We start from the raw sequence: 13,899 nt of genomic DNA on the forward strand, positions 1-13,899 counted from the left end.
AAGGCTTTCAGCAAGGGGGCACGGCATCCTTGCCCCTGAGGGCACTTCCCGGGAGGCAGCAGGTCTGGGCCTCCTTAGCCCCTCTCCCACTTGCCCTAAGGGCTCCCACACGGCTTTTGGAGCAGTCCTTTGGAGATGGAGCTGCCAGGTGCTGCATGGGGAAGTGCCAGGAGCAGCTACCAGGGCCCACCGAGCCCTACACAAGTAAATTCCTTGTTTTCACCGTGCCAGGGAGGCTCTGGCAGGCATGAGGCACTAAGCTGCAAGTTTTGGCAGCTCTGGAGACCCAAACAGGGTGGTTCTGGGTGAGCTTCAAGGTAAAGAGCCAGGTGTTGGAAGGGTTTCCAGGCAACTACAGGGTTAAGTGGCAGTAGAGTCGCATTTTCCAGACAAGCTGCCTGAACACATGGATTTCAACCCAGTTTATACCCTTTGGTTTTGATCTTACCTACAGCAGAGGAGGTTTCTTTCTTTCCAAGCAAGCACACTGGGTGGCAGACAGAATTAATGTCCCCTCCCTGATGCTAGACAATAAATCAGCTCCTCACTAAAATTTGGGATTAAGAGTCGTCCAGAGAAATCAAAGTGGGAAATCAAGCACTTTCCTCAACTTCAAGGCAATGGATGAGAGAAGAGGGACACACTCATCTTGAATCACTCAGATATGATGATTCCATGTTAAAACTGTAGCATTGCTGATCCTTTTTCTAGTCTAAGATCAACTTTCCCAGCTAAACAGTAGGGAAAAAAAAAAGAAAAAAAAAAGAAATTATGCAAACAATTTAACAGCATGGACCAGTCTTTCTTACACTTCCCTCAGGATGGATAAATGGAAGTCCCAAACAGCTGTGAACAACAGTAGCCACAGTTTCAGTGAAAGGGCCAAAATATCCTGTGAGCTTGGCAGCCATCATGAGCCAAGGAGCCATGAAAAGGCACATTACAATTAGCAATATCTGATAGAAGTTTGCCTTAGTATCAGTTCCAGGGAAAGGTTGAACTGATAATCACTTATTTAGGGAAAAAAAAAAAAAAAAAAAAAAAAAAAAAAAAAAAAAAAAGCAGCTGGAAGGAAAAGCAGATTTTCTGGTAAATCTGTGACAACAGCATCAGCAGCTCCAACTGGTTTGTTGCCCGTTCCTTTTGGCAGCCCAGTCATCTCCCAAAGATCTACACGTCTCTATTAAGTAATCCATTTGGCTGCAGCAAAGGCATCCCCATTAGCCACTTAACCAGCCCATTAAGAGGTCCTGCTAAGCACTGTGGGCTGTTACACCTTCCTTGCAGAGTGGGGTCCAGCACACATCCTGAAAATCAGAAAAGAACTATTTTTTTTCCTGCAAGAGGGAGACCTCTGAGGGAAACCTCACTGTTGCTTCCTTCGTGCTCTAGGAAGCTCTCCCTAAAAATTTCTCCTTTCTGGAGGGCTTCTCCTCCTCCAAAAAAGCCAAATTAGTCCCATGGGGCAGAGGCACATCCAGCCAGTGCACTTGTAAGGACAACACCTGTGGGGAACAGGTTTCGGCCGTGCCTGGCACAGGATAAACACCTGCTCTTGCTTACCAGCAGCACTTGGCCTTTCACTTTCTGCTTTCAGCAACTTGAACTGGTGCTTCTCAGAGTCTGTTGCAACTTCTCACACGCACAGAAATGCAAAACTAGGCAGGTGAAACCCGTGCAGGGAGACTCCTGACAGCCCTGCTCCATCCAAGCAGACTGCAGGCATCTAGCTGTTCTCTACGTTCTTTTGGCATGTGCAGAGGCATCTTCCTGTTCCCCGAAGACCATGATGGTCTCTATCACTTGCTGCTAGAAAAATCAGCAGAGACTTTTCCATAAAACTCTTTGAAAAATGCAGGTTCCCTGCCCTTCTGTGTTGATGTGCATGCATAATGTGACACACCATTCAAGTAAATCTAGTTTTATTGACAGGAATACACACCGAAATGAACAGGCACATGCTCACCTGAAACCAGATGAAAATGAAATTTTTATTTGCAGGTACCGACATTTATACCAACCGATACAGAGAAAACACTACATATTTTCTCTGATGTGTTATGAATATGACTCAAAAAAATCAACAAATATTAACCACATACATAAACGTGTGATCTACACAGAATGCTTAAAAGTAATTGCAAAAGGATTTGTTGAGTAATTCCAGGAAAAAAAAAAGAGATTGTCAGAGGATGACCTGGTTGTGGAAAGAGGCACTTAATTCACTGCATGAATGACTCACGGTGAATTACTTGCATAACTCCACTCAAGGAAATCACTACTCTGCAAAAGTGCATACATGTTAAATCAACCAAAACACAGAGCGGTCCATATTCTTGGTACAATGCTGCCGTCCTGCTGGTACAGAATGAGGAAAAATCCTCTCAGCTGGGCAGGGAGGGGGAGAAATGCTCTCTTTTGGTATCCTGGCAATGTTTTCAAGAGACAGTTCAACAGTGCTCACTTGTCCTATTCATGCTTGGCACTTACATTGAAAAGAAAATCCAGGCGTGTAATATTCAAGAACAAGCTGTTGGTGACAGTGAAATTTTGACTAATAAATCTGAGGCTGCATTTCCCACCCAACTCAATTTAATGCCATAAGATAATTATGGTCCTTTCCTGGAAAAGAGAGAGCTCCATGAAGAAGGTCACCTGGCATGAACACTAGCAAGATTTACTTTCTTCAGAATACAGAGGATAAATAACTCCTTCCTTTATTTGCTATCTGTGGTTGAACTGTGGTGAGATACAAAGCTTACTAGAATTAAACAAAGGGAACTATTTTTTGCTGTTTCACCTTACTTTAATTCCCCATAGCAAATATCCAAAACTGAAAAATAGAGAAAAAAAGAGAAAAAAAAAAAAAAGCACCAGAGCTTTTTGTAAGTCTTATGTGCCTGACCAGCATGACCACAATCCACCAGCTATACTTCAGGCACCACATTCAGATGTTATGTGAGCAGATGATATACATCCCCTTGACTGCAACACAGTGATTTAAACTGCATAAGCTGTGAGCTTTTTCTCTGGGTGTGGTGAATGCAGAAACTTCAGCTAGTATTCCAGAGCCCTTGCTAGGAGCTTATTGATTCTAAGAACAGCTTGGTCTACAGGGAGACTCACTGCCCATAAATTGAAGGAGCAGCAGCTGCAGTAGGAACAGCTGGGCACTGAGACCATCCCAATATGAAGCAGAGCTCCACATGGCAGCGATGTCACCCAAGGCAACAGTGTCCTTAGCGAGGCAGGAGAAGCGAGTCTGCTTTGGCAGAGCTGCCCAACAACTGAAGCACTGACTGCAAAGAGCAGACCTGTCAGACCTGTGTGGTGGCAGCTGCAGCCTGGGCCACCACCAGCCCACTGGGGCCAGAGAGCAGGAGCAAGCACAAGCAAATGGATCCTGCTGCCCAACGACATCTCAGCTATGCTGACAGAATGAAGTAGAAGTCCCAGCTCCTCCTGGATTTTCCAAGACAAATAAAATGCACAAATATTCCCTGGAACTTGGACTTGAATCTAGGCTTTTCCTTTATCCTGGTGTAAACAATCTCCCATGTCATTCACTCATGATGAACATTCCCATCAAAAAGATCCTCAGTATTATATTTCGATCATGCACTAGATGAGAAGATCCAAGCAGCCTAGCCTAAGGAAAACCTTCAACACCCAAAAGTATGCTCTAAAAAACCAAGATACCCCATGCAGGAGAGGGACAAAAGCTCTGGTGCAGCTGTTAACTCACACATTTGAAGAAAACGAGTATTATCCCAGTATCCGTGTTGAATCCAGCAACTTAAAAGCAGGATGTGCCCTGGCTCCTGAATGGCAGTGGGACTACCTCCAGTTTCTACTCAAGGTTATTGTACTTTCAGCATATGCTGGATCCGGGGCTAATATCCATAGGGAATTTTGTATCTCAAAACAGATGAAGCTATTAATTCCAGGCCAGTTTGGGAGTTAAGTGGTGCCAAGGTGCAGACAGTGGAAACCTGATTTCATACATCAGAGTATGGCCCTGATTTTCTGTACAGTAATACTTCTCCAAATTTATGAACCATCTTTAAACACTGAGTTTATGAAATTCATGCTTATTTTGTGAGCAGATTCCTAAAAAGCATCTTTGGATTTGTTAATCAGCAGCTCTCTTTCAGGCAAGGGAACAAATCTCCCTCTTCCACTTCTAAAAGAGAACTGCTGTATTAACGCTGGAGCACATGCATTTGGCAAGTGCTTGTTCTATGAGGATACAGCTTACTGCAGGTGGATATTGCACATCCCACAGTGTGCTGTAACAACCCAAGCCAAATTCACTCAGAGGCAACTAAGAGAGCTGCATCGTGGCTGTGAGAAATATGGTAGAAATAGGAGAAATTCTTAATATATATTCCATAGTAGAAAAGGACAGATGACAATTCATATTGTACCAGGTCCTGCAACTTGCTGCAGTAGGGGATTATTGACAAATGCACAATTCATCCTGTACTAAAAATCCTGCATCAAAATAGCAGAGTGAAGTACTTGAGACATTTGGAAGACATTGGGAGGAATTTTGCATGGTTTTCAGAAAAAAGCAGTTTTCGAGTGTCTTGCTAAATTAAGCAACAAACTCATCAGACAGAAGCACAGGACTGAGAGGTAACACCAGATTTGGAGTTACGGTGCTAACCCACCTCACTTCTGTCCACATTTCCACTGTCCAACCCAGTGAGCTTGCCAGCTGCTTGGGCAGAGACCATACCCCGTCTGCACTGGTGCAATTTCAGTGGTTCTTCCATCACAATTTTAAAAAATTTATTTGCAATACTTTTTAGTACTTAAAGCAAAAATGTGACCTGAGAGATCTCAGACTGGAGAAAACTGGTAAAACCAAGCTGGCATGCATTATTGTATTTTGTACCTCCAAGTGGATTTTCAGTTCTTGGGGCTACTGATGCCACCGAGAGGTGTTTGGAGATATCAGGCATGTCCTGACTTAGCTCAGCCCGTAACTTCTGCCTTCAGCCACACATTTGCAATGACAACAGACTTAAGACAGGCTTCTGAGAAATGCCTTTTATTGTATGACAGCAGTTGTCATGTGAACATCTACAAAAGAAATCATTCCATAGCAATACCAAAATCAAATTATTACAACAAATGCAAGAACCAAACCAAAACAAAACCAGAGTTAAAATGATGAAAAAGCAGTGCGCTGTTACACAATGTAAAACATATGTAGAAAGCCTCATCTTCTGCAAAACTGTCATGCTCATCACCATCACAAGAAAGAAGTGATTTCAACCCTTTCTTCCCCCCTAAAAAAAAAAAAAAAAAAAAAAAGGCAAATTTCGAAGTAAGATATTTCAAAGGGTCAGTTTAACAAAAAAAGCAGCATTTCTTCTGATTCTTTTTGCAATCTTATTTCACACATGTATTGGGAATGCTAAAAGAATCCATCAACATTACTTAAGCAACCAGCACTACGGAGGCTGGTCAGAAAGTCCTCCCTCTTCCAAAGAACAGTACAAATGGTATCACAAAAGATTATGCCCATCTGGCAAATAGTGCAGTTCACTAAAGAGCATTTTTGTCCTTAAAACGAGGAAATAAGTAAAACATTGAATAGCCTATCCTGGAGAACTGTGGCTTTGGAAATGCCAACATGCTCTGTTGGCTCACAGTGGTCTTTTGAGAAGGGGTGGGCCAAAGACATACCAAAACAAATGTGTGAAAAACAATTCTCAAGATCAGAAGTAGAGGCTGTTCCTAGATTTTTACACCTAAGAAACAACAGTTCTGTAGCTGATGATTTTCAGTATTACTGTATAAAATTGTATTTATTAGAAATAAGACTCTGGAATACTTTAAGGCACCTCATGGTGAAGAAATATTTTACAGGCTTGAATAACTCAAGAGAGTGAGTTCTTTTTCCAAGATCCCCAGTAAGGTATGCAACTTAGAGTAACCTTTGCTACTTCCAAATAAAGCACAACAATTTTCAAAACGGAAGTTTAAAACTATTTGAATTTTTCTTTATAAGGAAACATAAAACAGCTTGCTGGAAAGATAAGTGTATTCATTTAACAGACCAAGACTTTCACCACATGAAGGTCTTTTTCTCCCCCTGGTTTGAGTTCTGCCATTCAGGTACACTGGACCTTTTTTACCCAACTAAAATGAAATGGGTCAGTCGGTCTTAATCAAGATCCAAAAAAACCAGCTATCAACAATAGAAGCAAAACCAGATTCCTGAATAAAATATTTTTGTTGCTAAAAACCAAAAAGATGAAATAATGCCAATGATAGACATGAACCACTTGCTATCAGTTGTTCTACTCAGCAATTTATGGGTTTCAATTGTGATTTTGTAAAAAATTTGTTTTGTCTTATATTGATATTTGATACCGACAGCAAGTAGTGTCCTGCCAAAACACATGAAGAAGCAGAATCAGCATTTTCAGAGATACCTAACATTTTTGTGCACATTCAAAAAGCTACAGGATCAAATTAATTCTAGCTTATAGACTGATAGCCAGATCTGTCAAGGTCTCATACCAGTGAGTCTGCAGCAGCCAGCGTTTTGGAGTTCTGCTCTGAAATATAACTTACCATAGATTCATTTCAGAGCTGAAATGAACTAAAACTGTAATTATACCCTTGGTTTACGTGTGCAGATCTCCTTGGGTCTGATAAAAAATATAAACTCCAAGTATGTATGGCCAGGAGAACTTACTATTCTCTTGGAGTATTTAGAAGTCTCTGTATTATACATCACACTTCCTCTCCTATAAGAACTAACTGCTTAGAAATAATAAGAATTCCATATTGTAGAACACAGACTCTGAATATATTCACACTGCTCAAAAAAAAGACAGAGGAGCTCAAACTCCCAACTCCAAGATTAAGCGCACTTCCTTACTGGTCAGCTCACCCTAGCTGTGTTTTGCACCCCTCCAACCAGGTCTTTCCATGGCAAAGCTTGAGCAGAGTTTGAACATGGATCCATGGATCCTTACCAAAAAGGCAGTTGTGGACAAGGCCATGAGGTTGAACTTCCTTTATGCTGCACAGTCCCCCAGCATTATCTAACATGACTTTTCACATTTAAACTTCACATCTTCACATACCTGTGCAATACAACCACTACTCTCACTCAGCTGCAGAACAGCCCTATCCTTATTTCAGACAACTTTAAAGGAAATCAGCCACAGAACACACATGATGATGACTGTGTGCTAGGACACTGTGTAAGTGGACTGCAGCAGCTCAGAGAAGGGCCAATACAAAAAGTGGATGTGGCTGGTGTGTTCTCAAAAGGATCTGCCATAAGCACTGCCTACATGACCATATCTGTGCCATGTGGCTTGGTGGCTGGTAGCTGCCCCTGGCTGGCTGATATTTTATCATCAGATGTAGCACAAGGCTCCTGCTACACATCACTGTGTGAAGTTCAGTTCGACTGATCTCAGTGGAACTTGTTACACTGTAAGGTGCTATACACTGCAGGAGAAGTGTTAGGACTTGACAAAAAAAGGCAAGGGGCAAAAGCCCCTCATTTCGTAACTCCCCCCTAATGATTTCTAACCATGTAAGAGAATGTTACCAGCAAGCACAGATGCCTGATGTTTGTTCCACAAACTCCAAAAGCCCCTGTCCCTCAGAAAGCTGGCTGGTGGCACTGCAGACACAATCCCCTCTTTCCTGGGATCTCACAGAAGGACAGCAAGCCCCAGTGCAGGGAGGATGCTGCAACAGAGGAACACGGATTCTGCCTCTCACCAGTGGGCTGGCTCTGAGCATGAAAATGTCCAAGATGAGTGGTTGTGCTGAGGTACAGGCTTTGGCCTCAATTTACTTCTCAGTAAGAGGTAACTTTGCATCTGACTAAATCATACTCTGGTAGAACTGCTTGAAATGAGGAACATTTGTGTTTGCCTTACTTTTAGACCACTGGATGAACATTAGGTAAATAACACTTGTTCAGCATTACAAAGGTAATAGCAAGCAACTTCAGTATTTTTTAAAAAGCACAGTATTTTCCATGTCCTGAAGAAATCTGTTGCCTTTTAGTCTCTCCTGTGCCCTTTAAACAGCAAGATGAATAGATGTATTTTCTACTGGACCTCAAAGAATAGCTCACTAAATTTGAAAAATTTGAAGCAATACAGCACTTGGTTGATTTATTTTTTTAAACATGGGAATAGTGCCTTTGTGTTAAAGTGCTTTGCTGAATCAGGACATAACTTATGAATATTGAACCCCTCTCTCACTGCATTCCTCTCTATCAGCAACAGCCATTCGAAACTACAGGTTGTATTTTCCTACTTATTCTGGCAGGATGGTAACTTCAAACAGCTGAAGTTCTACAGAACCCCTGATGCAAAACTTTTAAACATACTGAAGTTACATATTTTTAACATATATCTAATGAATTTGTTGTGTACCCTGCAGTTACAGCTTTGGCTTGAAGGCACAAATATTAAGGCACAATAAATGCAAATAATGTATACATTTCAATGTGTTGTGTTGAAGATAACTTTGTACTACACAGCATTTAGGTATAATGACATGTCATTCAAACATTTCCTCAAGTTATTTTAATACCTTTTTTCTTTGATAACCCGGGTAAAAAGAGGAATGTATGCTAAATTATTTAAATATTTCTTAGCGCAAATGTGGTAATTTTCTTCTGAAGTACAGAAGACTGAGACTGATTTTTCAGCATTTGGATTTTAGCAAAATAAAACTGATATTTACATTCATCTTGAACAGCACTATTTGAACAGTTTATTAAAAAAAAAAAGTATATAGTACTTTTCTATCAAAAAGAAAAAGTGTTTTTGGCTTCTTCAAGTTTTTTTCCTCCCAGCCTGCATAGTTACTTGTGACAGGCAGAAAGACAGTTGCTCTAGACAAGTAAGTTGCACACTACCAAATTTGCTGTTCAGACAGAGCTGTCATGCTAAAGTGACACTGAAAAAAATTTGGTTTTGCTTGCTTTCAAAATATTTCTAAAAGAAAAACAAAAAAAAGGACACATTCCAATTATTTTACTAAGCTCCAAATATGCACACTAGACCTGTTAGGTGTCCTGCACCTGTTTAAATAAAAGAGATCTCTACCACATAACTTTCAAATAAAAACTGAATCTGCCTAATTTCCTTAGCAACACAAACATAATTAGTTGGAAAGAAAAACATATTGCACTGAAATGAAAGAAACAGGGACAGTAAAAATTTTCTTCTCAGTATTAAATAGGAAGGATGTCCAGTGCAAAGAATCGCCCTCCTCCCTTTCCTCTCCTGTTGACACTTGCAAACGTTGTCACTGAGTTTAGATGATCTCAGGTTTACATTCTACACAGTTAAGGCAATGAGGAATCACAGTGCAGTTTCAGTTATGCACAATCCTGAGGAAGGATCCAAGGAGTCATCTGTGGCAAGCTGGCCATTCTGAACAACTTCTGGGTAATTCTTACTGAAGTATACCTAGGAAAAATATTAGATTCTATAAGTAATTATGCACCAAAGTCCATTTAGGTTCAAACAATATTTCTGGAGATAAATACACATCCTTAAGGAATCCCAATGGGAACTTCAGGTTAGTGGCATTCAGTGAATATATGTCACTGATAAATTAGTAAAATTACTATATGAACTATCATTAAAACAAAATGTGAGAAAAATCCCACACAACCTGTCATTCCCCTCAAATTTTGTTAATTCAGATGAATAGATATGTTTTATCGCTTTACATTAAACTGATAAGTAAAGTCATTTTACTAGCTCAAAACATGGAGATAAATTAAAAACAGGATGACAAAGAAGCTGTGAAATCTTGCGTCTGCACAAGGGTTTCTCATTTTCACACATAAAATGAACACAATGGATTTGGATGTTAAAATCAGGTTGTAATCCCTATATTTTACAAACTGTGATTGACAACCATTGAAACTTCGAAGTATATGTATGAAATATCCCAGCCTTTAATTTGTGCTGCAGAGCAGTTATAGGGCCTATAGAAATGTGATCTCTGGATAGTGAACCACAATAATGAAAGAAGAAGCAAAAGCTTTAACAATGACTCAACCAAGCAACTTCTCTAAAACGTAAGATGATACCAAATAATAGGACAGTTCTTTGCCAAGCCTTTGAGTTCCTGAATTTTACCAATTTCTAGCTCAACTAGAAGAGATACAGGTTTCCTGATAAATGTATAATCAGAACATAAAGGAAATGAAATGCTGTCAAGTTTCACTGTTCCACAATCATCAGTTTTTAGCAGCTGTATCATATCTCTGTTCCTTGACAGATGCGCATAACAAAATGAAATAATGTCAAGACTTGTGTGCTCTTATCTAAAAATGTGTTGGGTGAAAAAGGACTTCAAATGCAATTTTTTTTCAAAGAAGAATGTGAAAAGTTTTGTTTGAGTCTTTAAAAACAGAAAATACACTATCTTTCTGAAGCTGACACATGTCATGAGTTAGGTCTCATAGTCAGACTGCGTTGAGTACAGCTTATGAAACATTTCTGCAATTTATATTTAAGAGTGTTGTCAACAAAGTTCAGTTTGTTTGATAATAATGTCCTTTTCATATACATGAATACATGTATAAGACACATGGGATAAAACAGAAATAGTCATTCTATAAAAATGTTCCTGTAAGTACCACTGCCATCTTTTGTGCACTCACTAATGCAGGGTATATGCATTTTTACAAGTTTCAAAGAATATTAAATCTGATTTGAATCAACAGAAGAATTGGGAGTCCTGTTAAGAGGCATTCCTCAGTAACCAGTCACAATCGGATGCAACAGAGGGACGTTAATGAGGCTGCTGACTGCACACAGGCTGCAGACGGCAGCCTCAGTATTCCCATCCCGTTCCTGGTTTAAAACATAAAACTTTGGCATACTTTTAATGCAGCTTTTGAATGTGATTTTTTTTAATGGAAAGCTAATAGAAAACCTTGGCACATTACTAGAGATGTAATGAAATGGCAGCTGCTTTTCAACTGTCTCATTGCAATTCTTCCCCTGAGCCCAATCCCTCAAGATATTAAATGCCCAAGTCTTTATACAAGTTTCTTCCACTGCCAACAGAGCTGCAACCTTTTTAAAAGTAATCACTGAGGTAACACCTAGTATTTTAATATTTACACATCTGTCATAGTTTTAAAGTAAAATAAAACAACCCTTATTTTTCCCTCAAAGTACTCAAACCTGACTGACAGAAACCCATCCCTATCCTGATGTCACCAAAGCCTGCAGAAAAGCCTCTCTCAACACTGCCAAGAGCAGGGAGAACACACCAACTTCTGTTTATCTGAATAATTGAGCACTTTTATTTTTTTTCTCTTCTCACTGCTTGATGACTATTTCTCTCTTTCCCATAGGATTTTCTCCTAGCAGCTTCTTGTAAACTGAGCAAAGATAAAAACGGTCTCACAATGTCAAGCATAACTCAGTTGCCATCAGGCTCACAGGCCGTTTAATACATACTCAGCGGTCTCCAATTTGAGTTGTGCCTGTGTTGTCTTCTTTGACATTTGCACAAAAATGGGGATACTGAGTGACCAAGTGAGGCATACAATAGCAACTGGATCAATCTGGAAGCCTGATCTAAGGTTCCAGCAACAGCTCAGTCCTGCAATGCTTCACTAAGAGGACCATGAGATTTTTTTTTTTAATTATGTTTCTTAAATATGTCCAAGTCAGTCTTCCCAATTTAGTACCGCTTAATTTTCACTTAAAGGATATATGCAGAATCAATACTTTCCCAGAAAATGCATTTAAAGTTTCAGCTTACTGAAAGAAGATCTTGGTACAAGTTTGCTGTATGGGTCCAAACTGAAATAAATCAAGATTCAGGTCCAAAATGCAATAAATCAAATAATCACTGCTAAAGCATAACCACATTCCAAACCATTTTACTTAGCAACCCACTGTAATGCTTTTTGAAATGTATGTATGTCATATTACCATTTCTTTTTATGTGCAGCATGCTGTTTTCCAAAAACAGAAAGAAAGCTGTTCTTCATAAGAACAGTTCTTAGTAACCACAGTAGGAATGTGGGAAATCAACAGCAATACATGCAGAGACTCAGCAGTGTAAAAAGAAAAGCCATTCGAATCAGCTCTTCTGACTAAGCGACTTCTCTGAAAGTATGCATGAAGCACAAGGGACAGCAATAACAAAACCCCTGAACTGTCCAAGTCCTTCAAACAGAAGGAACTATAACTCTGCTTCTGGGTAGCTGCTGACTGGAGATACAGTCTCTTGATTCCCATATTTTTGGTCCGAGTGTGGATAAGCACCATGCTTTGCATTCTTGGCAGATGCTAAAGCTTGTATCTGCCTTCTAGCCTGGGAGTTAGCAAACTTTTTCATCAAACCACATTTCAGCAGAGACTGGTTCCTGGATCTCTTCCCTTCCTGTACAAAATCACATAACATTGATGTGGTAACTGCAGATGACTATATGGGCAAGTAACATCAGGCAATTATTTTTATACATTTTGAATCATCTCTGAATGCAATTGTGCAATTGGGGAGGGCTCCGGGGAAAGAAGGAATGACAGCATGACACAGCTGAATTTCTAGAGATGACAGCTGGACAGCCTCACCTCTTGCCTTTCCAAGGAGCAAGCCTTAGGAAGCTGGCCTTCACTTTACAGACAAACAATGGTCACATGAATTTGAAGCTACCCTTTTAAATATCATTTATATAACCTCCAGATTGTCATGCACATACCACAGAAAACATGGCTAATTCATTCCCTTCTAATAAGAAAATAAATGAAGCTACACTGCAGCAATAGAAGAGGACAGCAGAACTCGTAACAGTTCAAGACAAAACTGTTTCCGCAGTTCTACAATTTGTGCCACCCAAGAATTTTTAGTGTATGCTCTTAGCTACAGTGCTTTACTTGAAAAATTCTTTAAAAAATAAAATCTGAGAATAAGAACAGACACAGAAATCTCTTCCCTAATCTTCAAAAAGTCCAGTAAAATAGCATCCAGACAAGCACACAGCCTCCACGCCAGCACAACTTTTCATTTTTTCCAACTTGCTGGAAATGCATCTATTTTTTTTTTTACTGGAAAGTAGTCAAGCACCTGTAATTTTGTTTCCTAGTTTCCTGTCTTTGTGTGTTGTACCCTGTCTATGGGTCTTTTGCTTCCCCCGGGTAACAGTTCAGACCTTGTGTTCCTTTAGCTCTGCTCCACACATCCAGCAACTTGAGGAAAGTAAAGCATAAAGGCTAAATAGCGTTGCCTCTTGCCTGTAAAAGGCTCTCTTATGTTGTTACCTGCTTAATACCAATGCCTTACTCACATGCTGAAAGCACAGTTACATGAGTTCCAAGCAAGCTGCTGCCAAACTGAGCACTGCCAGTCTCAGCTGAAGCAATGCTGAAACTTCGTTGGCACCGAGAGAATTAAAATCTTGCTCTTGGACGTCCTGTGTGGTAAATTATCAAGAAAAAAGAAAGCAAGCCAAAGCTAGTCAAAGAGATCCTTAATCACAGGTCATTCTTTTTTATCTTCTTATCTCTGCTTCAGCTTTCCATCTGAGAAGTGAAGATGATATAGCCTCACCTCACAGGCATATTATGAAAGCGAATCCATTGATGTCTCTTAAACACTTTGATTGCCAGAGGAATGCCCACAATTATATTAATAATTCTGTACTCCAAGTAGGATCTGAATAGTTCACAGTAAATCAGGCACAGAGCCTTGCAGGGAACAAGAAGGCAACAAAACATTCAACAGCTGTTTCTTAGCTGAGCCCTACTCATCTTAGGTGCAGAACAGAGAGCCAGGGTACAAGAAGGAAGTAAGGGAATGCACAACAGAAGGAATGTGATCAAACCCTCAGGAATCACAGCATAGTCACAGGCACTGAGCCTC

General features: G+C 40.1%; 1 protein-coding gene across 1 annotated transcript in view; it reads right to left on the reverse strand.

Annotated features, from left to right (window-relative positions):
- Positions 1 to 5,040: 5,040 nt before the first annotated feature.
- ABCC4 (ATP binding cassette subfamily C member 4 (PEL blood group)) overlaps positions 5,041 to 13,899 on the reverse strand; it is a 141,555-nt gene continuing 132,696 nt past the window's right edge. The window contains exon 31 of the mRNA XM_014881347.2: positions 5,041 to 9,470. Within this exon, the coding sequence (XP_014736833.1) occupies positions 9,363 to 9,470 (108 nt within the window). The 3' untranslated portion in view covers positions 5,041 to 9,362. The remainder of the gene's footprint in view (positions 9,471 to 13,899) is intronic.

The sequence above is a fragment of the Sturnus vulgaris genome, chromosome 2 (assembly GCF_052056855.1).
Source record: "Sturnus vulgaris isolate bStuVul1 chromosome 2, bStuVul1.hap1, whole genome shotgun sequence".
NCBI lineage: Eukaryota > Metazoa > Chordata > Aves > Passeriformes > Sturnidae > Sturnus > Sturnus vulgaris.